The following is a 25,607-nucleotide window of genomic DNA, read 5'->3' on the forward strand; positions in this document are numbered from 1 at the left end:
TAGGATAATAGCAACCAATCACGCGTAGTAACAGATGAGGCTTGTAATGAAGACCATTATTACAACCCATCAGCTGAGAAAATCCTGGTCAGAAATATGGAATGAGTCAAAAAGCAATTTACTGTTAGGCTAATTCCACACTCGGTCAACAGATACTGTGGTCATATTTTACACTTCGAAATGGCTGGAATGTGTTGCGTTTCTTGTCGACGTGCAAGGGGTTGAAAATGCGTAGTGAGTCGCTGCTCACCGAGAAATCAGGCTCATCAGTGAGGTCATCGTGCTGGTGACATTTCACTGGAGGACAGACGGCGAGATATTTTGTATGCACCTCTCTCTTGGTGTCAGGTTTATTAAAGGTTTAACATATGTTGTGCAGCTAAACGGAACGAGATGTGTGTTTCTTCACATATTGCATTGCCACAGTTTACGCAAGGATTCTACTCCATGGCTCGTCGCATCCTTCAGCTGTCTTTGACAGGGTACGTTTGGGCAGTTATTCTTCTTTTTGCCACCATGAACATGGCATCTGCGGTCACTCATTATTCTATTCCCGAAGAAATGGAGGAAGGTTCCGTTGTTGCTAATTTAGCGGCTGATTTGGAGTTAGACGTGAAAACCTTGAAAAAACGAAAAATACGCATAGATGTTGTGACGCATACGAAATATATTGATATTAACAAAGAAACAGGAGAACTGTATATTTTGGAAACGGTCGACAGGGAACATTTGTGCCCCTCTAAGACAACAATATCCTGCTTTCTTAAATTGGATGCTACGATTGAAAACCCAATACGAATGTTTAATATTGAGATAGAAATAATGGATATTAATGATAACGCTCCGCATTTCCGACGGGGGACAATGCATTTGGATATCTCTGAGTCGAGTTCCGTTGGAGAACGATTCTCGCTGAACAACGCTGTAGACCCGGATGTTGGAACTAATTCTGTCCAAGACTACCATCTGAGCTCAAGTGAGCATTTCGCAATCGAAATTCAGACGGGGAGAGATGGGTCAAAGTTTGCTGATTTGATTCTGAAAAAGGCTTTAGATAGAGAGCAGCAGGCTGTTCATAATCTGATACTCACCGCTGTAGATGGCGGAGTTCCCACGCGCACAGGTACAGCCAACATCATTGTTCGCGTGCTTGATATAAACGACAACGCCCCTACGTTTGACAAAGAAAACAACAAAATATATGTAATGGAAAACTCTCCCATTGGCAGTCTAGTAATTAAACTGAACGCCACCGATTTAGACGAGGGAACAAATTCGGATATAATTTATTCTTACAGTTTGTATACATCAGAGAAAACGCAAAACACGTTCACTCTGAATCCAGATAGTGGTGAAATCAGAGTGAAAGAGATGATCAATTATGAAGATTTCAAGATTTATGATATGGAAGTAATTGCCACTGATGAGGGTCCAAATGCCTTATCTGGACAGTGTAAACTGACAATATTGGTAACAGATATGAATGATAATCACCCAGAAATTTCCATCAAATCATTTCAAAGTCCAATTAAAGAAAATACACCGTTAGACACAGTGATAGCAGTGGTTAGTGTGACTGATAAAGATTCAGGTGATAATGGAATAGTTGATCTTCATATTCCTGAAAATATGCCTTTCAGACTGAGGGAATCTTCTGATAACTATTATGAGCTGGTAGTGTCAGAACCATTGGACCGTGAGAAGATTCCAGAATATGACATCGTATTCATTGTCATAGACAGAGGTTCTCCTCCTTTATCAGATAATGAAACGATGACTTTGGAACTGCTAGATGTTAATGACAATGTTCCTCAGTTCCCTCAGTCCTTCTATACTATACGTGTAATGGAGAATAACGCCCCTGGGGCCTTGTTGAGTTCCCTCACTGCGTTTGACCCAGACCTCCATGAAAATCAGTATCTAGTTTATTTTATTATCGAGAAGGAGATCGCCAACACCTCCATGTCTATGCTGTTCTCCATCAATCCAGAGAACGGTAATCTTTACGCACTCAAGACGTTTGACTACGAGATGGAGAAAGAGTTTCTTTTCCACATTGAGGCCAGAGATTCTGGTGTTCCTCCACTCAGCAGTAACGTGACAATCCACATCATTATTGTGGACCAGAACGACAACACTCCTGTCATTGTCTCTCCGTGGCGTGCGCACGGCTCGGTGGTGGAGGAGAAGATCCCCAGATCCACGGATAAAGGCTCTCTGGTTGCCAAGGTGATAGCCATAGACACTGACTCGGTGCTGAACTCTCGGATTACATACCAGTTTCTGCAGGTGACTGACGCCACCTTATTCAGTCTGGACCAATACAACGGAGAGATCCGGACCATGAGGATGTTCAGTTACAGAGACCCACGTCACCAGCGTCTGGTTGTTGTTGCCAAGGACAACGGGGATCCCGCTCTCTCTGCCACAGTCACCATCAAGCTATCCACAGTGGAGACTGCTGTCAAGGCCTACTCTGACATGACTGAAGTGCCTCTGGAATATGACATCTTTTCGGACTTAAACCTGTATTTGGTCATTGGTCTGGGCTCGGTGTCATTTCTGCTTTTGATCACCATATTGGTCACCATCGTGTTGAAGTGTCAGAAACCCAAGGCCAGCAAAGCGGCTCCTCCCTGTAGGAACAGTGTGATCAGTGAGAGGAACTCGACCATCGCAGACTCCACCCTGGTCTCCAACGATGCCTACTGGTACAGTCTGTTTCTAGCGGAGACCAGGAAGGGAAAGCTGGTGGTTCGACAGCCTCTGCCAAAGGGATCCAGGTACATTGTGTCCAGTATACCAAGGAGCACAGGGCTCACAGAGACCAGTGACTCAGCTGCTTCCACTCTGCAGGTGAGATTGACTGGTGCTTTTATTTAATATCCTAATAAGACGCGTGTCTTTTTTCATTCGAATATTAACATGCATTTTTGTACCACGTTGTAACGTAACCATATCGAAATACCGGGCAATACAAAGATGAATAATATTTGCAACGAGTCCAATTTGAAATCTGTCAAATTCCTGTAGTCAGATGCGCAAAACCTTGAACATTCAAACATCCTCTAAAACAGCCCGTTTCCACTGCACTGTTACGCACAAATGTTACAGATAGCTATATACTATTCATAGGACTGTACTGACTGATCAAATGTGCAGGTATAATTTATTATCTAAGATGCATTATTCGTGTGCCCACATAGCTTTGCGATATGATGATAATATTTAAATCTGTAACTAGAATATATCAATAATGTTTGCAAAACGAAGAATAGGCTCATGGACGCGCACACCTGTATAAAGAGGTATCTCGTAAATAATTGTTTTTGAAAAGTTATTTCCAAATAAAGTTTTTTTTTTTTTTTTTTTTTTTTAAGTCCTTTTATTATTATAATCAATGCTGGGGAAATATGTGGAGACCTGTTAGGCTGTTTTAGTGTACTGAGAAAAAAAAATAGTGAAATTCACAATCCCTTTTTGATATCATCTTCGTCTTTGACGCTTTGTCTTCTTTTACATTATCCAGCTCAGCTGAGTCATCCAAGTCTTTGTATGCATGGTTCCAACTTGCGTAGAGGTAGACACGTTGTCACGGCACCTCTTATTGTTGTTGTTATTATAATAATTATTATTATTAGTAGTAGTAGTAGTAGAAGAAGTAGTAGTAGTATGGTCATCATCATTATCATCATCATTCTTAGTTTAATAAATGCTCTCTTCTGTGGGGAAACTATGTGGTATGTTCAGTTATTTTGTGCATACGTATCATTATGCATCGCCCCTTATCCTCTGTGCGTAATTACCTCTTCAGCAATACTGGTGCTGGTGCTTGCGCGTGTGTTATGGTGAACTAGAACTGCACTATAATGCTTTAATGCGTCTTGGTAAATACTCAGTATCATTAGTTATAACAGGTGTTGTTTTGAATGCCAGACTGCACCAGTTGGACATCCAACATTTTTAAAAAATCATTTGTTGAAGCCTACAAGGAGTTTTTATCGTGAAATTTAAGCTGTGTTACAACACAACAATGTCACAGCCTTATGAGTTTTCATTTATTCCAAAAACATAGACAGTTTTTAACTCATCCGTGTGTCTCCTTTGGACAGCTCACAGCTGTGTTGCATTTCAACAGGTACAGATGGTAACATAAAGCAACAAATTATTGTCTTGAAACGCAACGCGTGTGGTTTCCGAGAGATGACAGATGTGTTATATTATGTCCTTTAACCCTGTAAGAGTGTACACTGATGTAGTGCACACAGTGTCGCTACTCACCAGCAAAATGATTTTGCTTATTTATTTATTTGGTGACGCAATGGTCGCCATGACAGTTCGGTGGCAGAAGAAGGAGCAGCCCTCTCTGGACAGGTCCCTAAAAAACAAAGCAGTGATTGCAATATAGTCAGTTATTTCGGGTATTTTATGTAAAATAACAAGAGTTTTACTTCTTGATAGTTTTAAAGACTTAAAATATTTCATCAGATCAAACTCAGTTTCGAAAAAAAAAATGGATTTAAAACTGAGTCACCAGCTTTGGAGAAGGTATGTCTCCCTCTTCATTCTTTCCTGTGTAGCTCTGTCCACAATTTCTGCCGTTACGCACTACTCGATTCCAGAGGAGATGGAGGAAGGATCTGTGGTTGCTAATCTTGCAGCGGATTTGGGTCTTGATGCGAAAGCCTTGGGTCGACGTAAAATGAGACTGGATGTGATCGCTAACAAGAGGTATCTTGAGATAAACAAAGATACGGGGGAGTTGTTAGTAGCTGAAAAGATAGACCGAGAATATCTATGTAACAGCAAGAATCCATCATGTTTTCTGAAAATGGATGTCACACTTGAAAATCCGGTTCGATTGTTCAACATTGAAGTTGAGATAATGGACATCAATGACAATGCACCTCATTTCCGAAGGGACACGATGCATTTGGATATATCTGAATCAACCCCGTCAGGAGAGCGCTTCTCATTAACCAATGCTTTGGATCCCGATTTTGGCTCGAACTCAGTTAAAACGTATCATCTCAGTGAAAGTCAATATTTTGACATTGAAATTCAGACGGGGAGAGATGGGTCAAAGTTTGCTGATTTGATTCTGAAAAAGGCTTTAGACAGAGAGCAGCAGGCTGTTCATAATCTAATACTCACCGCTGTAGATGGCGGAATCCCCACGCGCACAGGTACAGCCAACATTGTAGTTCGCGTGCTTGATATAAACGACAACGCCCCTACGTTTGACAAAGAAAACAACAAAATATATGTAATGGAAAACTCTCCCATTGGCAGTCTAGTAATTAAACTGAACGCCACCGATTTAGACGAGGGAACAAATTCGAATATAATTTATTCTTACAGTTTGTATACATCAGAGAAAACGCAAAACACGTTCACTTTGAATCCAGATAATGGTGAAATCAGAGTGAAAGAGATGATCAATTATGAGGATTTCAAGATTTATGATATGGAGGTTATTGCTACTGATAAGGGTCCAAATGCCTTATCTGGACAGTGTAAACTGACAATATTGGTGACAGATATGAATGATAATCACCCAGACATTTCCATCAAATCATTTCAAAGTCCTATTAAAGAAAATGCACCATTAGACACAGTGATAGCAGTGGTTAGTGTCGGTGATAAAGATTCAGGTGACAACGGAATAGTTGATCTAACTATCCCTGAAAATATGCCTTTCAAACTGAGAGAATCCTCAGACAGTTACTTTGAGTTGATAATCTCAGAGCCACTGGACCGTGAGAAGGTTCCAGAATATGACATCACATTCACTGTCACAGACAGAGGTTCTTCTCCATTGTCAGATAATGAAACTATGACTTTAGAGCTGCTGGATGTTAATGACAATGTTCCTCAGTTCCCTCAGTCCTTCTACACTATACGTGTAATGGAGAATAACGCCCCTGGGGCCTTGTTGAATTCCCTCACTGCGTTTGATCCAGACCTCCATGAAAATCAGTATCTAGTTTATTTTATCGTAGAGAAGGAGATCGCCAACACCTCCATGTCCATGCTGTTCTCCATCAATCCAGAGAATGGTAATCTTTACGCACTCAAGACGTTTGACTACGAGATGGAGAAAGAGTTTCTTTTCCACATTGAGGCCAGAGATTCTGGTGTTTCTCCACTCAGCAGTAATGTGACAGTTCACATCATTATTGTGGACCAGAACGACAACACTCCTGTCATTGTCTCTCCGTGGCGCGCGCACGGCTCGGTGGTAGAGGAGAAGATCCCCAGATCCACGGATAAAGGCTCTCTGGTTGCCAAGGTGATAGCCATAGACACTGACTCGGTGCTTAACTCTCGGATTACATACCAGTTTCTGCAGGTGACTGATGCCACCTTATTCAGTCTGGATCAATACAACGGAGAGATCCGGACCATGAGGATGTTCAGTTACAGAGATCCACGTCACCAGCGTCTGGTTGTTGTTGCCAAGGACAACGGGGAGCCCGCTCTCTCTGCCACAGTCACCATCAAGCTGTCCACAGTGGAGACTGCTGTCAAGGCCTACTCTGACATGACTGAGGTGCCTCTGGAATATGACATCTTTTCAGACTTAAACCTGTATTTGGTCATTGGTCTGGGCTCGGTGTCATTTCTGCTCTTGATCACCATATTGGTCACCATCGTGCTGAAGTGTCAGAAACCCAAGGCCAGCAAAGCGGCTCCTCCCTGTAGGAACAGTGTGATCAGTGAGAGGAACTCGACCATTGCAGACTCCACCCTGGTCTCCAATGATGCCTACTGGTACAGTCTGTTTCTAGCGGAGACCAGGAAGGGAAAGCTGGTGGTTCGACAGCCTCTGCCAAAGGGCTCCAGGTACATCGTGTCCAGTATACCAAGGAGCACAGGGCTGACAGAGACTAGTGACTCAGCAGCTTCTACTCTGCAGGTATGAATGATGACTATCTATATCTCATCAATTCTTGATAATTATCCAGCCAGTCTTTTTATGGAACTCACTAAAATATGTATAAACACCCAAATACAAGACGTACATGTTTGAAAATATATATTCTATGCTTTCTGTTGAAGTTATTTCACACAAGACAGTTTGTCCAATGCATACACTGTTTTAATTTATATATACTGTAGATATGAACAGTAACACAGCCCTCTGTGCAATTTTCATCCCGATGACCTCAGTCTGCTATTCCTTTTAACATCAGGAATCAGTTTAAATTACAGCAATTTCCCCCCCTGCCCTGCGTCTAAATGTAAACAATATAATCCATTCCCAGTCTTGCGCTGACTTTTCAGTGTTCCAGTCTTCCAGTGTATTCTTCTGTGTAACACTTTTGGATAAGATGCAGAATTATATTGTGAAGGTATTGACAATCTGCTTAATCCATAATGGTCTGGCAGTGGCGTAATAATACAACATAATGTAATGTACTCCACCAAGTAGCTGCAGAAGTTTTTATCATGGGTATAATTTCTGTTCAGAAGTAGTGACATGCCCCTTCCAGCTTTTTTTTGTTTGTTTGTTTTTTTGGCTTCCCAGCTCCTTATTTCCAACACCCACTCACACAACCACCCACCCACCCACCCACCTACACACACCCACCCACACACACCCACCCACACCCACCCACACACACACACACACACACACACACACACACACACACACACACACTTCTTGTGCAGAGTTGTCACATTTGTCTATATGATGTGTCTATAATATGATGAATCCAATAAGTAGAATCCTAAAATACCACCTGTCATATTGTATTTATGTTCATGGTAGTTCGTAAACTCCACCAGCCAACATAACTAGTAATGCTTGATGTTCCTTTTCCCACTCTTTCCTTAATGGATTCAATGTTATGTTGTGTCTCATAGGTATCAGGGTGATGCTCAGTTGTGATGCAAATTTGGGCAACAACAAACTCATTAACTGAAATAACTGTTAGTGACATCAAAAGACATCTGCTCCTTGGAACCGCTGTGATTATTACCTTTGGCGTTGAAAGCTTAAATGCTGCTCATCATTTTTATAGCCATGTTTATACCGTGTTAATATCAACCCTGACAAACTTTTCCTGATGTTGCTGAATTGGTCTTAAAAAATGGTTTGAAATATCCAGTACCCAGCTCTATTATAAAACTGCCACAAACATACAGGAAAACTGTAGATCAATAGGATTGGATAAACGCTTAAAGCACAGTGCATCAGCTTATTGAATGATGAAACTTTAACACAGTGTTAGCTTTATTGTTGTGGATTTAGAAATTCTAGTAAGTGACAAACACTGGCCAACTCCTCACAAAATACAAAATATAGGAAGAAAAATACTATGGCATTTTTAATGTGCACTTTTTATGTCAATAGCATGCCGGTTGTTAAGTTAGAAAGAATTCATTTAAGTGTATCACTGTACATATGGCTATGTTTTTACATCATACTTACTAAAACTCCTAACCTAGAGATGCAGGAAGAATCCCTGGATTATTTCCAGCTAAATCATTATTTTACAATGTGCATACTGGTGGTTGTTGCAAATAAATCCATTAATGTGAGCACAAGATATATGGCCTTGGAGTTTTGCAAATAGTACTTGGAAAAACATAATGTCACTTAAATGTTTGTTGGCAAATCAAACATCACCTGAGGTCATCTTAATCTTCAGTGACACAATATTAATTCAGTAAACAAAAGAGTGGGAATGATACATCAGTAAAGATATCAGGTACAAGAACATTTTTATTTTTTTTCCTAAGTATAATAATGTATTTTATGCGTGTACACTTTTAAGTTACATAGTGTCGTTACACTGGTATGATTACAAAAAGTGTTATGCAGATTTTTTTATTTTTATTATTTTTATTATTTATTTATTTATTTTTTTTTTTGGTAATCATTGACTTCCACTGGCAGTGTCAGTGTTAAGTGTCTTGTATGGCATCTGCTATGTCCTGATTTTTGCAGAAAAGGGATATCAATGTGTATGGCATTTCATGGTGAAATGAAGCAAATGTATAATGGCAGAAAGTTTACAATAATATTATATTATAATATTATAATTTTAATCAGCAAATCTACTGAAGCAGTGAGAAAAACAAAAGTCGAAACAGCCCTCCGTTATGCACGGTGTTTTTTGTACAGATATGCACGTGCATAACTGGACACGGCATGGTCTAAAGATGCATCTCTGTTACACATGCTGCACGTAAATTACTTAATTTAAAAGTTATGATGCGAAGAATGTGTGTGACGGGGGCAAAATACAATTTGGTAAATGTTCCTTTATTATGTATGGTGTTTTGCGCATGTACACCCATGCCTATCACTCGGCATAACTTGACCAAATGAAGCAGCTGTGTTGCAGGATCTTTGCACCGACTGTACCAAAATACAGAAAGTGACAATTACCATGCACTCATGTTTATTAGTGCAGATGATAAAAGTCAGTGAATCGGCGAATGTCGGTGTTTATTTCGCATGCGTTCTAATATCCGTGCGCAAAACCCGACACAACATAAAGAAATGAAGTAACTATGATGCAGGATGCGTTCACTGGCGGTAGCAACTACGACACTAGGCGATCGTCGAGAACTACAGGAAACTGAAAAAGGGCCTATAAAACACACACTACAAGTTCTGAAAAAGTTGGAAACGTTGATGGGATATACAACAACAACAACAACAATAATAATAATAATAATAATAATAATCATAATCATCATCATCATCATCATAATAATCATAATAACCAGCATGATCAGCGTTATAAGCCAAAATGCAAGGGCTCAAAAAGGGCTCAGTAGGTCGCTGCTCGCTATGAAATCATCCTCAGTGATGTCATCGGCTTCGATTTATTACGGACCTAACATTATGAACCATTTCACTTGAGGACATAGGTTGGTTTCACTGCTGAGCAGGACAACAGTTTATTCAAGGGATACTATATTTCCAAACTTTACGCACGGACCAATGGCTTCTCACACTCATCAATTTACTTGGAGACGGTATGTGTTGACAATTCTTATCGTTTCTGCTGTCACGGACTCGTCATTTGCCGTTACGCATTATTCAGTTCCAGAAGAAATGGAAGAAGGCTCTGTTGTTGCCAATTTAGCAGCTGATTTAGGATTAGATGTAAAGACTCTGACTAAAAGAAAAATGCGGATAGATGTGGTCGGCAATCAAAAATATGTCGACATCAACAAGGACACGGGAGAGCTGTATATTTTGGAAAAGATGGACAGAGAGTTTTTGTGCCCCTTGAAGACAGCTACTTCATGCTTTCTTAAACTAGATGCTACGATCGAAAACCCAATACGAATGTTTAATATTGAGGTCGAAATCACCGACATTAATGATAACGCTCCACATTTCCGACGGGGAACAATGCCTTTGGATATCTCTGAGTCGAGTTCCGTTGGAGAGCGATTCTCGCTCAACAACGCTGTAGACCCGGATGTTGGAACTAATTCTGTCCAAGACTACCATCTGAGCTCAAGTGAACATTTCGCAATCGAAATTCAGACGGGGAGAGATGGGTCAAAGTTTGCTGATTTGATTCTGAAAAAGGCTTTAGATAGAGAGCAGCAGGCTGTTCATAATCTAATACTCACCGCTGTAGATGGCGGAGTTCCCACGCGCACAGGTACAGCCAACATTGTAGTTCGCGTGCTTGATATAAACGACAACGCCCCTACGTTTGACAAAGAAAACAACAAAATATATGTAATGGAAAACTCTCCCATTGGCAGTCTTGTAATTAAACTGAACGCCAGTGATTTAGACGAGGGAACAAATTCGGATATAATTTATTCTTACAGTTTGTATACATCAGAGAAAACGCAAAACACGTTCACTCTGAATCCAGATAGTGGTGAAATCAGAGTGAAAGAGATGATCAATTATGAAGATTTCAAGATTTATGATATGGAAGTTATTGCTACTGATAAAGGACCAAATGCCTTATCTGGACAGTGTAAACTGACAATATTGGTGACAGATATGAATGATAATCACCCAGAAATTTCCATCAAATCATTTCAAAGTCCTATTAAAGAAAATGCACCATTAGACACAGTGATAGCAGTGGTTAGTGTCGGTGATAAAGATTCAGGTGATAATGGAATAGTTGATCTTCATATTCCTGATAATATGCCGTTCAAAATGAGAGAATCCTCAGATAATTACTTTGAGCTGATAATCTCAGAATCACTGGACCGTGAGAAGGTTCCAGAATATGACATCACATTCACTGTCACAGACAGAGGTTCTCCTCTATTGTCTGACAATGAAACTATGACTTTAGAGCTGCTGGATGTTAATGACAATGTTCCTCAGTTCCCTCAGTCCTTCTATACTATACGTGTAATGGAGAATAATGCCCCTGGGGCCTTGTTGAGTTCCCTCACTGCGTTTGACCCAGACCTCCATGAAAATCAGTATCTAGTTTATTTTATTATCGAGAAGGAGATCGCCAACACCTCCATGTCTATGCTGTTCTCCATCAATCCAGAGAACGGTAATCTGTACGCACTCAAGACGTTTGACTATGAGATGGAGAAAGAGTTTCTTTTCCACATTGAGGCCAGAGACTCTGGTGTTCCTCCACTCAGCAGTAATGTGACGGTCCACATCATTATTGTGGACCAGAACGACAACACTCCTGTCATTGTCTCTCCGTGGCGCGCGCACGGCTCGATGGTGGAGGAGAAGATCCCCAGATCCACGGATAAAGGCTCTCTGGTTGCCAAGGTGATAGCCATAGACACTGACTCGGTGCTGAACTCTCGGATTACATACCAGTTTCTGCAGGTGACTGATGCCACCTTATTCAGTCTGGACCAATACAACGGAGAGATCCGGACCATGAGGATGTTCAGTTACAGAGATCCACGTCACCAGCGTCTGGTTGTTGTTGCCAAGGACAACGGGGAGCCGGCTCTCTCTGCCACAGTCACCATCAAGCTGTCCACAGTGGAGACTGCTGTCAAGGCCTACTCTGACATGACTGAGGTGCCTCTGGAATATGACATCTTTTCGGACTTAAACCTGTATTTGGTCATTGGTCTGGGCTTGGTGTCATTTCTGCTCTTGATCACCATATTGGTCACCATCGTGCTGAAGTGTCAGAAACCCAAGGCCAGCAAAGCGGCTCCTCCCTGTAGGAACAGTGTGATCAGTGAGAGGAACTCAACCATCGCAGACTCCACCCTGGTCTCCAACGATGCCTACTGGTACAGTCTGTTTCTAGCGGAGACCAGGAAGGGAAAGCTGGTGGTTCGACAGCCTCTGCCAAAGGGCTCCAGGTACATCGTGTCCAGTATACCAAGGAGCACAGGGCTGACAGAGACTAGTGACTCAGCTGCTTCCACTCTTCAGGTATGAATGATGACTATCTATATCTCATCAATTCTTGATAATTATCCAGTCTTTTTATGGAACTCACTAAAATATGTATAAACACCCAAATACAAGACGTACATTGGTATAATTAAAGTGTGACATCTCGTTAGTTTAAATATTTTCCTTTCTTCCTTCCTAGCACACTGGATGCTGTCTTTTTGTTTCATGAATATCAATTAAATTTACCATAAGATGCAGAATTCACAGTCTAACCCACCATAGATCCAGAAGTCTGTGAAAATAAGAATGATCACATGTGCTTAACAGAGTATTTTACATTCAAGAAATTTCCCATGTGGTCTAGCCTCTGCAGAAGTGTTATGCAGACCCCCTTTAGACCAGGATAGCATAACATTTAGAAGTGACATCACAAAATAACAGGAAATTTCACTGTCTGCCTTGCGTTTACAATGTAAACATGGCTTGTAAACTTCACAAATTATGTCTGCAATAGGCATGAATCAAGAAACTGAACTCAGATAATTTTATAATATTTCATGCTAGGGCATTGCCAGCAGCAGCTGTTGCAGGATTTTTTCTTGTGTTCACACCTGTAAACATCTATCTGTTAATCAAACACACTTAAAAAGTATTTTTCAATTGTGCTCTTCAATAGCTTTGGCAACGTCATGTTGTTCATCGGTTTAGATATTAAGATAAAGGTGTCCTATATATCTAACCAAAACATGAATGTATTCATCTATAATAATAAACATTGTTTCAAGGATTATTGTATATATATGTATATGTATATGTCTGTGTGTGTGCGTGTGTGTGTGTGTGTATAGATAGATAGATAGATAGATAGATAGACAGATATGCTGAATATGCTGAACATGCTGAATGTCACACATTCTGTCTGCCCTGACATGACACATCAGTTTAGTTTGAAAGACCTGTCTATACTGTATAGATAATTGGATATGATTTTCTAAGTTGACATTAAGGAAGTCTAGCATGTACTCTAATGTCTAATTTTGCATTAAAAGTAGTAAATTAGACCACCAATCTCTGAAGGCTCTTTTTGTTTTGTGCCCGTTTTCGATGTGCGTGTAAATACTTTAACAAACAACCGCCGTAGCAATTTCAAACTGTGGAGCCAGTATATAAGTTTTGTCTCCAAATCTCTTATTTTTTCAGGATCACCCCTCAACACAGTCCACATAGGAAGCTGCCATAGGAACCTTTTGTTTTCCCTTTGGTAGTAAGTAGAGCCGTGAGCATGAAAAATTGTTCATGAGAATAATAAAAATATACCCCAGTTTCAAAATGTCTTGAGAAGATTAGTCTAAGTATAAGATCAGAAGATTACTGAGTCAATAAAATGTTTTAAAAAATCTCGTTACCCTCAAACCCAAACTTAATTATGTTTCCAGGTATTTTCTCGGTAACACCTTCACTGTCAGGATCTATGCAACCTGTCAGCTGCCTGCCAACAGTCATCATTTGTGGAGAGAACTAATAATAACATAACATGTTAACATAATATGATGATAACTTATAACGTGCTGAAATGTATTACATAACTTTTACATACCGATTGTAAGTGGCATCTCAAGCAGGGCTACTAATCAACAAATTTCTTCAACTGTGTATCTGCTGGCTATTAGCTAAGAGGAGGAAGCAAAGGGCATTCCTGCATCCAGAATTTTTTTTTTTTTTATCATCTTTTGCCTTACTGTTATTTAATCCAAACAAAAAAGTTTTTAGCTGTCCTTCTCCTGACCCCACTAGGTTCCTTTGCATGCTTAATCCGAACCCCTTTTCTGTATCAACCTCAAAATCAACCCTAACCTTAACTTTAGTTATTTACAGTCTGCTAGCAGCCTGTCAATGGCACTATGATCGGGTGTAATACTCAATTCAAAGGTAGTTGACATAAATAATAAAGTTTGCTGAGCATTTGTCTATAGTCACCTGAAAATACTTAGCAGAGAGTCTTTTGAGTCCATTCTGGTTGATTGTCAGTCTGATGCACTATTGAATATGTACCTATTCATTTCTGAGAGTCAGCAAGTGGCACTGTAACTTGAAGTCGCTTTTTTCATGCATGGCCAAAATGTTCAGCTTCAACCACTGTTTGTGTAGGACAGCTTTGAGTGTTAAGAATTTGCATTTAGAAAACTGTGATCATCTGAAATAGCTGAGTTTTTTCAGTCAGTGAGCACTGTGGCACATTATCGCACTGAGGAATACACAGTTGCACCCATTAAATATTAGATTTAAACCGATTAACTTACATAAACTCATTATATTCTTCTTTCAGTGGCAGTACCAGGGGTTTTTGTGTGTCCTCTTTGACTCCAGTTAAAACAGGTCATTTCCATAGTTTGTGTACTTTTTTTCTAAACTTTTTATCTTTTACTGACATTCAGTGGTATACTGGAAATGACAAACATTTTTATCACTGACAAAGTATCGGTATGAGCTACAAAGAACAACAGTTAATCAATAAATGTTGACGTTTTACAGATTTGTTGTCAAAGCCTACTTTATAGTGTAATCAGAATCAGTGGAATCAGTGAATTAATGAATTTACTGAGTACTGATACTAAAATACTTAAATACTTTTTTGCTGAGTATTGGTTTGATCTGTTTTATGAATGATGAGTACTTGAGCTCCACATTGTTTACCACAGTAGTTCTGAAATACTGTATGTTTTTAATGATTATTAGTCTAAATCTGACTGTCTGATATATTTCATGTGAATGTGTATTGAGTTTAGTGTACAGCACTGATTCACTTCGAAGTTCTATATGATTCCATTCTAGGTGACCTCTTAGCTTACTTGACCTACTTTAGTAGGGGTTGAGCCCCTGTATTTATACACACGGATGAAGGTTGGATGGCTGAAAACATTTTGTGTAATGTCAGACAAATGATCAAGCAAATCAACTGTATGAGATATTTCTGAGTATAATCCTTTATTTCTTAATGTAGATACATACACCAAGGATAATGCACCAGTTGGTCAGAGTACAGTGGCAACTCTACAAATAAAACTGATACTCAAATACCTTCAACCTGACATATCTTTGAAAACCAGTGTTTTGTCTATGTCTTGTAGTGTTTGTAAATTGAGGTAAAATAGATTCATTTCAAGTTAAGCAACCTGAAAATTCTGTCAACTGTGTTTAAATCAGGGAGTCTGACCTATCAATTCACTGTCCTAATTGTTGTGACTCTTTTACTGACATGATACTGCATGACTTTGGCCTGTGATATATGCAAAACCTGTTTGTTTGTTTGTCAAACAAGAAACCTTTTTAAATGGTTAACGTTTCTGAGCAGCTGGCTTCTTGTCATGACGCACTGATAGGTGTTCTCAGATATATATGGTTCTTGTTACACATTTCAGCGAACAATGGTCATTAATGCTCTCAACAGTATGTGTACATACCAGATCACAGCAGCAGAATCTGCATTGCTGTGTGGAGCATTTCAGTGCTGCCACACCCCCCTTTGTGGTGCAGAGCCCTGCTCCCTGCCTCATGTTGCATCATTCCACTGAAACAGAGAGCAAAAAGAAGTCTGGAGCATGGTAGAATAAGGGCACTTGCAGGAATCTTTAACTGGCATTTAGTGTCTTTGCTTGTATCTGTGTCAAGATTATTAAAATGAGACATGATGCCATGATTTTGACAATATGCAAAAGGTAATGCCCGGTTGCTTCTTTATTAAGGGTTTCTGTAAAAAAAAAAAAGGTAAGTATGGACAGGAAGACTAAATGATTGCCTTGTTAAATTTATGTTTGGATATAACATTTTTCTGCTCTTACAGAATGACCATGTTTGCTCATAAACTGCCATATCAGCCATATCAATGTTCATAAATTGCCATATCAGCCATGCAAGCTAGTATCACACTTTTCAAGCTTAATCTGTCTTTTTTTTTCAAGATTAAAATGGACTTTTTAATCGATAGAGACTTGAGATATCACAATGAATTTTGTCATAATTTTGAGTGGATACAAATTAGAAACACTAAATCTAGTCATCATATGATACATTTTCAAAGATTCTTTTTTGTGCATACAATGACCTGACCATTGAATTACCTGTTTCTTTTCTCCCCACTCTAAAGTACCCTAAATGAGGGAAGTCCACTCTGCAGCTGGAGGTATGCAGGAGTCTCACTCCCCCGATCTGGATTCCCTTGATGAATGATGTTAGAACTGTGTTTGATTTGTTTTTTGTGTTTGTTTTGTTCTCAGTGAATTTTTGTCTCATTTTTTTCCTTAAAGAAGGGGATTTTTTTTTATTGCAAAGGGTCACTCTATTGACATCACATGCAGTTTGCCAAAACTCTTGTGTTAGCCTCTTGATGCACACATTATGGTTAGCCTTACTGATATTACAGGCCAGTCTTCAATGCCCACCCTAAATGGGTTCATCCAGTTGAACCATGAGTGTAATTAACACTGTTGCTATTGGTACTGTACAGTTAAAGGGGATATTTGCATAAGGTGCTACTGGTACTCTGTTTTTCTTTCTCTCCCCTGAAAAATTTAGCAAAGCCTCTAATGGACAATCTTAATGACCTTAATTTGACCCCAGGGGGTAAAAGAGACTAAAGTAAAATAATGGTACTGATGATGATACTTTGTTGATCATTTTATGATATTATTGGTCTTTTTGGCAGAGAATCAAGCAAAAGTGGTAATCCAGATTAAGGGGCATTGAAAAGGTATGCTTTTCCTAGCACCTGCCTTTGGCAAAGAAACACAAACTGTCACACTTGACTGCAGCCAATACCTGAACCACACACCTGTTCCCTGGGCTCATGGGAGAATAATCATGTAATGCAAAATAAAGTGAAGATGTTTTTCTAACACAATGGTCACTGATTACAGTTTTTGAAAACTCAGTAATGCACCTGGCACTCTCATCACTCCCTTGCCTTTTCACAAATCTGATATGTGCTTTAATATACATATGAACGTATATGAATGTATTGATAGATCTGTTCTGTTTTTATTCAATCACTGTGCTATCAAAAGGGTCCAGTGCATGTGAAAATTAATCTATGTATATCCCATACTGACCCATCACTAATACAGTTTAATACTTAATCACATCTCAAAATGTTTGCAAATGGGATTGGACTGTTACTGTGTTTTGTGTGATTGGATTCAATGTTCAAATTTTACTGAGTTCACAGGATGACACTTGTGAATTCCTGGTTGCTGCAATATGAATTGTGACCCAATTCTTTGTGCAGGCGAGACGCAAAGTGAAACCAATCACCCAGTTACTTAGCAACCACTCTCCCTCATAATCTTGGAGCATGGTTTTCATTGATAGATCCGCCACCTCACCACTACATGTCTAAGGGCTTGCCCAACCCCCCTCCCACTCTGTTGTTCTGCCTGAAGCCCTGTCTGAGTGACAGATCTCAGCTGCATGAGATATGTCAGAGTCTGAGGCCAATCACAAGGCTGTTAATACCCTGGATCATGCTCATATTTGTCTAATTCTCTTCTCTCATTGGCAGGCATCTACCACCAGCAGCAGCAGTTCCACGTAAGCCCCTGCCTCCAGCTATTCATTGGAATGATGCCACGAGTGTACCCTTGACTGAGGAAAGGAGAAACCCCCATCCATGAACCCCTGTGCCCCACTGCCACATCTCTCAGTCAATCTCAGTCTGGCTCCTGTTACTTATAAAGTGCAGCTGTCATGCTGTAGGACTAAAAGCCACTATAATGATTCACTGGAGCCCCCTCCCCCAGCCCCACCCCTATTCCTCACCCTGTCTCACACAAGGCTTTCTATAAGCACATGCAAAACCAATCAACATAGCCCCTCTGTCCATCAATACGCATGAGAAAACTGCATGGCTACAACCATGGAATTTCATCTAAAAGAAAAAAAAAACATTTGAGAGGATATGAGGATGAGAGGACACTCATAGAGAAGTGGACTGCATAGAAAATGACATCAATGGATATTCAAATAATCTACAACAAGGACTAAGGGAGTGGACATGGGAATGTTGAAATGCCTTTAAAAGACTGTTTTTCCTCTCTAAAAAAATCTACCTTGGTGTTTTTTTTTTAACCTCTGTGCTTGTGATGCTCTGTGAGAGCACTGATGTGGAATACATAATTGAATTGAGATAAGTGAATAAGCAAATAGCACAAGAATCACCTAAATGTCAGAAAAGCATCAACTGAGGATTTGAAAATGTTTGAGAAAATGGAATCAGTGTTTTGTAAATGTGGTAGATTTTAGTAGATTTGTTTTGTATTTGGCTTTATGCTTTATGGGTAGGCTAGGCCTAGATGTGTGAGTGAGAGTCTAAAGAGATTGAATTCCATTAACCAATACATAGGACAACAGGGAGTGAGGCCTTTAACCATTATGTATCAGCCTTTCAGTTTCTTTGTCTGCATGGAGTATTCAAAGTGCTGTGATATTTTTAGGTAGCCTATTTTATGACATTGAGTAGTCCATTGTCTCAAGGTAGGCCATGCTGTTGTGTCATTTTCAAGACAAGAAAGAGACAACACTTTAATGGGACCACAGTGAGGAAGTGAAGCAACACAGCACACTTGCATGACATGATAAAGTCATCAGGGTTTTCTGAGGGGGTCAGTTCTGTAACCTTTCATCCTTTTTGCTAATTTTAGGCAATAGGTATGTCTGGCAACAGTGGGACAAATTTATGAATGAGACTTTAAACCTACAGTGTGTTTGAATGTTCTGTCCTCCTGGACACTACTGTCTTGTCTGAGGAACATAACTCCAGTTGCTAAAAGATCTCATTGACTGTGCCAAATGAGTTTGAATGAAATGAGCACAAGAGAAAACAGTGAGTCCTTAAGAATGGATTGACCAATGTCCATGTCTATATCCCTCTAATATGACAATGTACTTTCTCATTTACTTTTTAATGCCAAACTGTTGGTGCTCCTGAATATCAATATCTTCTGAGATTATGTAACAAGTTGAAATCTCCGATCGGAACACTAGAGCCAAGTAAATGAAATATTTATCGCCTTATGTTTGCTCTACAGTATTGAAGAAGTATTTTGCTGAATGGAAGTTGTGCTTACTTACAACTTATTACTGATTACTGTATGTATCTGCATAATTTGGATACAGATATAACTGATCTATGGATATATGTTCATCTGTTCTATGAATATGTTTTTTTTTTATGTCAATGCTTTATTCTAAAAGTAAGCGAAAACAGTGGAACTGCTGTGCAAACAAATGTACAGGCAAAGTATCTGTAACAGTAAACAGACATCATGTAGCCAAAATTTTTAGTATTAACTCACATTGCGTTCACTGCATAAAGTTGTCGTGTGATGGGCAATCATATAAGAGCCTTTGTACAGTGACTTTTCTTGTGCAATATGTATTAACTTGTGTAGTGTGAGCATACTGTATACCATGGTGATTTGTTAAATATAAACTCATTATAGAACATTATAGTTAATGATGGATTGAATTTCTGAGTTTTATGTCAATAAGCATGATATTATCTCACTTTTGGGACAAGTTGCATTATTGCATTATTATTAGTGTTAGATCTAGGGTCAGGGTTAAGGTTAGGGTTGAGGGTTAGTAAGGATAAACTATGCAGATTTGATGTTTAAATAGCTTATTTGCTCAGTTGTTTAAATCAAGTAGTTGTTCATTAGCTGAAGGGGAAATTCTTGATTAAAGGAAAATCGTACTGTAGGGATGGTGTGTTTCTGGTGATATGAAATGTTTATCTAATGCAAAACAGATCATTTAGTGTGATGGCAAAAAAGCTCAATTCGGTCTCATCAGACTATAGAAGAGCAGTTTCAGCAGCGGCTTCCGTTTTGCCACTCTTCCATACAGCTGAGACTGTTGAAATACTCCGGCAGTGTGGTAGTATGAACAGTCTCTCTTGTCTCAACTATGACTCCTTCAGAGCTGTCATGGGCCTCTTGGTGACCCTCATGATCCAGGGCCCCTCTCACATGGACAATCACATTTTTGAGGAGGACCTGCGCCAGTCAAATTTAAAGCTGTGCCATGTTGTTTCCATTTTTGTATGACCAAATTAACTGTACTTCAAAGGAAATTCAATGCCTTGGAAATGTTCTTATATTCTTCCCCTGATCTGCAGTTTTCAAGAACCTTGATGTGGATTTACTTGGAATTTTCTTCTGCCCAGATACTGTAGTTTTTGTCAGGCAATTGATTCAGCAGCCACAGAACTTAGATAGATGAGTATTTAACATTAAAATCTAGAATACACTAATGTTCAATTTCTGTGACCTACAAGAACACTTAATTCCACCAGAGATCATTTAGGTATATCACATAGGGTCTGAATTCTGTTTGTATGTTAATTATGTCCAATTAATTTGTAGAAATTTGTTTTCACTGTATCAGTTGGCATTAGGTTTTATCTGTTGATCAGTGTAAATTCAATTCAATTCAATTTATTTATTTAGAGTGTGGAATCACCATGCAACATGGTCCCAACACACTTAACAGTTAAAAAGAACAACACACAGCAATCAATTAACAATAACTATTACAAGTGGAGCAACCACCTTAAAGCATTGGTGTTAAATTTGTAGAGCGTGGTCTTTACCTGCTCTACCTGTAAAGCGTCATGAGATAACTTCTGTTGTGATTTGACGCTATATAAATAAAGTTTGATTGATTAAATAGATGTTAAAAGGTGATAGGCCATACAAGTTATAATGAATGTACTTTACAGTTAAAAAGTACAACATACAGCAACATACAGCAGTCAGTTTACATAATAAAAAATAATAATTATAATTTTAAAAAAATTAAATCCACTGTGATTCAATGTCACACAACAATAAAAATGTCCAAGGGAGTGAATCCATCTAATAGACACTACATCCATCCATCCTTGTGTTGTACCTACTTTTGCCTAATCTGGGTCACAGGGGCTGTAGCCTATCCTAGCATGCACTGGGTGGAGAATAGGGAAACACCCTGGACAAGCTGCCAGTCCATCACAAGGCTGACACATTCACGCCTACAATACAGGTGGTTTAGGGTAATCAGTCCACTGGATCTGACATATATTGACAGAGCTGTCTTGCCCATGCAGATTTAGCAGTAGCCTCTCTAGCTGCTGGAAGCTGTGGAAATGGACTACAGACTGAGACCATGTCTCCTCTTGGTTACTGGTCCAGGTTTAATGGTAGGTATATTGTTGAGAGTCCAATAACCATGTCAGATAAAGGATTTGCTCATGGGGAGCTGAGAGCTGTAACACCTATATATGTATATTTTTTATTATTTATTTATTATTATTATTATTATTATTATTTTTTTATCAGTTTTTAATTTCTGTGACACTGAGACAATGTCTTTGGTATGGTAACTAAGCAACAACCTTTTGTTATACTTATCTCTCTGTCTCTCTCTCTCTCTGTCTCTCTCTCTCTCTCTCTCTCTCTCTCTCTCTCTCTTTCTCTCTCTCTCTTTCTCTCTCTCTTTCTCTCTCTCTCTCTCTCTCTGTGTGTGTGTGTGTGTGGGCATTCTAGACATTCTGCTCCCTTCCATCACAGGACAGTGAGTCGTGAATCAGAAGAAGAAATCAGGATCTGCCCTAAAGTGGTTAACTGAACCATGCACTGGCACGCTGTTAGCTGTTAGTGTGGTTATTAGTGCCTGCTACATATACAATTAACCAAACAAACAAACAAGCAATCAGGTACCTGAAGTGTGAAGTGTATTGCATAATGAATATGCAGAATGTAGAAAATGTCCAATTGTTATTTCCTTGATATTAACTGATGTATGCTACAATCTACAAGTAAAATTGCAGCTTGAAAATGAAATGACAGAACAATCACTGCCATGCAAATTAAGTGAATGAAACAACGTGACCTGCTATTAGCTGTACCACCATCACTACTGCTTGTGACCCTGCAAGTATATGAATGTAATTAATCGAAATAGAATGTAATGAAGATTACAGAGCTGTGTGTTTTTTTGTATCCAGCATATGGACACATAGAATTATGGATATATGTGTCAGTGTGGTAGTGAGACTGTTCACCTTGTTTTATGAGCACGACATCCTTGTTTGCAGGGTTTTCAGGTCATGGTATCAGATGTTTGTGTGCGTATGTGCGTGTGTGTGCCTCACCTCCCAAGAGAGATGAGGCAATGCTGGTGTGAGCAGGAGAGACTGACATTTAGATCCACAGAATGAGCTGCTTTGACTTCATCTTCCTTGCCCTCCCCAAAAATGTCTTTGTTATGGCCAAAATTAATTAATTAATTTCTTAATAGATAAACAAATATCGATTGTGTCATCATTGAACTGGAAACATTTAACTGGCAGCAGCAATGTCTTTCGATCTGACTGTTGCAGAACGCTCAGTCTTCTATTCAAGCACAATTTGACCCAGATAAGAGACTCCCACGTTGCCTCGTGTCTTACTCTGAGCTACAGACAGACTAACACACTGATAAATACCACATTAATGCACCGACACGCAATAAAAAGCTAACACAACCACCGGCTCGCAACACGCAAACACAGACCATGCAGCCTGCAGGAATGCCACAGTTATGTGCAGAATCTCCAGGGTTTCTATTGGTATACATTATTTTATTTATACCAAGGAGGGAAAATATTCTTGTACCACATTTGCTGCTTTTCAAAGTGTGGTTGAGGTATAAAAGCATCGTATAAAGGAGGGGGAAATAATAAATAAAATACAAAACAGGACTTAGATTCATCCTGCAGCATATAGGGTACAAATTATGGATCTTAATAAATTGTAGTAAATATTGAGTAGTGAAAGTGGGATGTATCTTCCAGAAATGATAATTCAAGCTTTAGTAAATTAGCAGAGATAAGACTGGGAATAAAGCTGATTTTCTTTGTCTGCAGCAGCCATATTGGCTCTGTTTTCTTTATTCCTGGACGCCTGCGTGTACAGTGACCTCGTGGAGCTGTGTTGCCATGGCGACGGGCTGTCTGTTCGCTGCAGTACGCGGTGTGCTCTGAAGCAGCCTGTAATTTTATATTCTGAATACAGCCCCCAACTCGCGCTGCAGCACCAGCAGCACCCGCTGTAAATGTATAGCCTTTGCTTCAGTCGCTCCATGAATATGAGACATAATGGTTCCTCGAGCATCCTAACCTCGCCCGCGCACATGGGTGCTTTGAAAATCTACTGTATAAGCACTGTTTCATAACAAAGAGAATGAAGGCAGAAATGGGTGGAGGTGACGCAGTCTGAATGAGGGAGTGGTAGTGTCCATGCACGCGCACGTACCCGGTATGCGGGTCTTAACCCAGAACCAGTCTAATCTTATAAACTGGTGTTGTGTGTCTTTTCTGTGGGTGTGTGTAATGTGGTTTCTGTTATTGTAATATAAGCCTCAGTCATTCTGTTGCGGAATTCCTCAGTGTGTTGGTCATTATTTTCCATCATACCCCCCTCCCCTCCCAGCACTGCTGCAGGATGACTGGCACACTACAAACACAGTGGGCCATGAGGCAGGCGCTAATTGGTGAGCTCGCCATAGCTGCACGTGCGGCTGTAATCCATAAGATGTCACTGCTCACCACTGCAGTAGGCAAAACACTGTGGGAGTGTGCTAAGAGAAAGCCAACAGAGACTGCAGCGAGAATGTTACTGTCAACAAATATATGGATTAATGAATGAATTGAACTGACGTGCCCTATCCGTGTAGATCATTATCAGAAAATACTATGACTAGGCTACTTCTACTACTGGGTTCTTTCCAATAGTGACCAAACATATGAGTGGGACTGCCCTACAAGTTTGAAGTTTGAAAAATAAAGTCTATGTTGTCATTTATTCATGTTCGTGCAGCAAAAGTGCAGTTTGGAACTTTGGAATTCACATGTGTTGTTCATAGCTACGATTTTGCATTTGAATAGGGTTAATGAATGTTATTCCGACTGAGGTATTGTCAGCAGATTTGTATAAAATATTAGCCTACTTCACTTGACATTTAAATGGGGAGTAGTCTATTTCATAAGGACTGGGTTCGGGAACCCTTTCCCTGTAGAGACTCTCTCCTACAGGTGCATGACCTGTTGGCAGTTCTCCCTGACACAGACACAGACACACACACACACACACACACACAGACACACACACACACACACACACACACACACACACACACACACACACACACAAGGACTGGGTTTGGGAACCTTTTCCCTGTAGAGACTCTCTCCTACAGGTGCATGACCTGTTGGCAGTTCTTCCAGACATAGACACAGACACACACGCACACGCGCAGGCACACACATGTACACATCCAAGCATAATCTGCCTGAGGTGCAATGCATATGTTTGCAAGGCACATGCAAAAACCTGCACATACTGTCCAACATGTGCATGAGAAAAAGCACCATTGGAGTTTGGGTTAACCCACTCCACCAAGTTTAGAAGCCTGATTTTGTTATCCGTTTGTTTGTTTGGGCTTTTTTTTTCCTTTTGTTTTTGTTATCAGGCAAAGACACATCTGATGGAAATTATAATGTTATTGTTGATGTTATTTGTTCATTATCTTGTAAAATTTGATTGATTTGAAATTGATTTTGTATTGCAGAAGTTTTGTTGAAAGGACACTGTGTTACTAGCTTATCTGCTGGCATGGTAATAACAAGGTCACACGTAAGAGCATAAGTTAAACAGTCAAAACCTGTGGGAAAATCATAGGACAACAACAAAAAGCCTTAGCTCATTTGCACTTGGCTAGACTGAGCAAAATAGCAGATATTATAGCCACAAATATCTCCCATCCACTGAGCCAGGTGCTCCCATCTGGACACAGGTTCGGATGTCACAGATAAAACAATTAGTTTTTAGACTTAGACTTTCTTTTAAACCTCAGCCACTGAATGGTCAACAGCGCTGAGTTACGTTTCTATATCTATGGATTTCAGCATGCTGCTCTCGCCATTCTGACCCACAATCCTATGCGCAGCGGACGTTACGTCGCACTGACTGAGTTGCGTGTACAAGCCACGCCCACATAAGGACGACAACAAAACACACCTATCGCACAGAACTCGCTCAGGTACAGCAGCAGCGACAGGAAGACAGAAGATCAGAAATATGACAGACTACAGCGCAGTATGAAACAGCACCGGCATTTTGACAACAACATTCAAATTTGCCGCTACGGACGGCGGCGGAAGTGAGCGGGAGGGTCGGACTTCAGGGATGATGTATGT

At 39.8% G+C, this 25,607-nt stretch overlaps 2 protein-coding genes across 3 annotated transcripts; both read left to right on the plus strand.

Annotated features, from left to right (window-relative positions):
• The first annotated feature begins 351 nt into the window (after positions 1-351).
• Positions 352-19,847, plus strand: LOC115366198 (protocadherin alpha-C2-like). 2 transcript variants are annotated; one of them, XM_030061527.1, is made up of 3 exons: positions 352-2,856; positions 16,482-16,517; positions 17,892-19,847. In XM_030061527.1, exons 1-2 carry the CDS (start codon positions 394-396, stop codon positions 16,491-16,493), a joined length of 2,475 nt encoding a protein of 824 aa, XP_029917387.1. In that variant the 5' UTR covers positions 352-393; the 3' UTR covers positions 16,494-16,517; positions 17,892-19,847. The 2 variants fall into 2 exon arrangements, with proteins under 2 accessions (XP_029917387.1, XP_029917388.1); XM_030061528.1 differs by lacking the exons at positions 352-2,856; positions 16,482-16,517 and adding an exon at positions 9,795-12,373.
• Positions 4,485-6,925, plus strand: LOC115366199 (protocadherin alpha-C2-like). The gene has a single exon (XM_030061529.1). The coding sequence runs from the start codon at positions 4,514-4,516 to the stop codon at positions 6,923-6,925; it is 2,412 nt and encodes an 803-aa protein (XP_029917389.1). The 5' UTR covers positions 4,485-4,513.
• Positions 19,848-25,607: the final 5,760 nt, after the last annotated feature.

Source organism: Myripristis murdjan, chromosome 10, assembly GCF_902150065.1.
Source record: "Myripristis murdjan chromosome 10, fMyrMur1.1, whole genome shotgun sequence".
Lineage (NCBI taxonomy): Eukaryota > Metazoa > Chordata > Actinopteri > Holocentriformes > Holocentridae > Myripristis > Myripristis murdjan.

Bases quoted from the DNA above. Each gene is read 5' to 3' on its own strand.
- LOC115366198 (XM_030061527.1), top strand. From the start codon at position 394: ATGTGTGTTTCTTCACATATTGCATTGCCACAGTTTACGCAAGGATTC.
- LOC115366199 (XM_030061529.1), top strand. From the start codon at position 4,514: ATGGATTTAAAACTGAGTCACCAGCTTTGGAGAAGGTATGTCTCCCTC.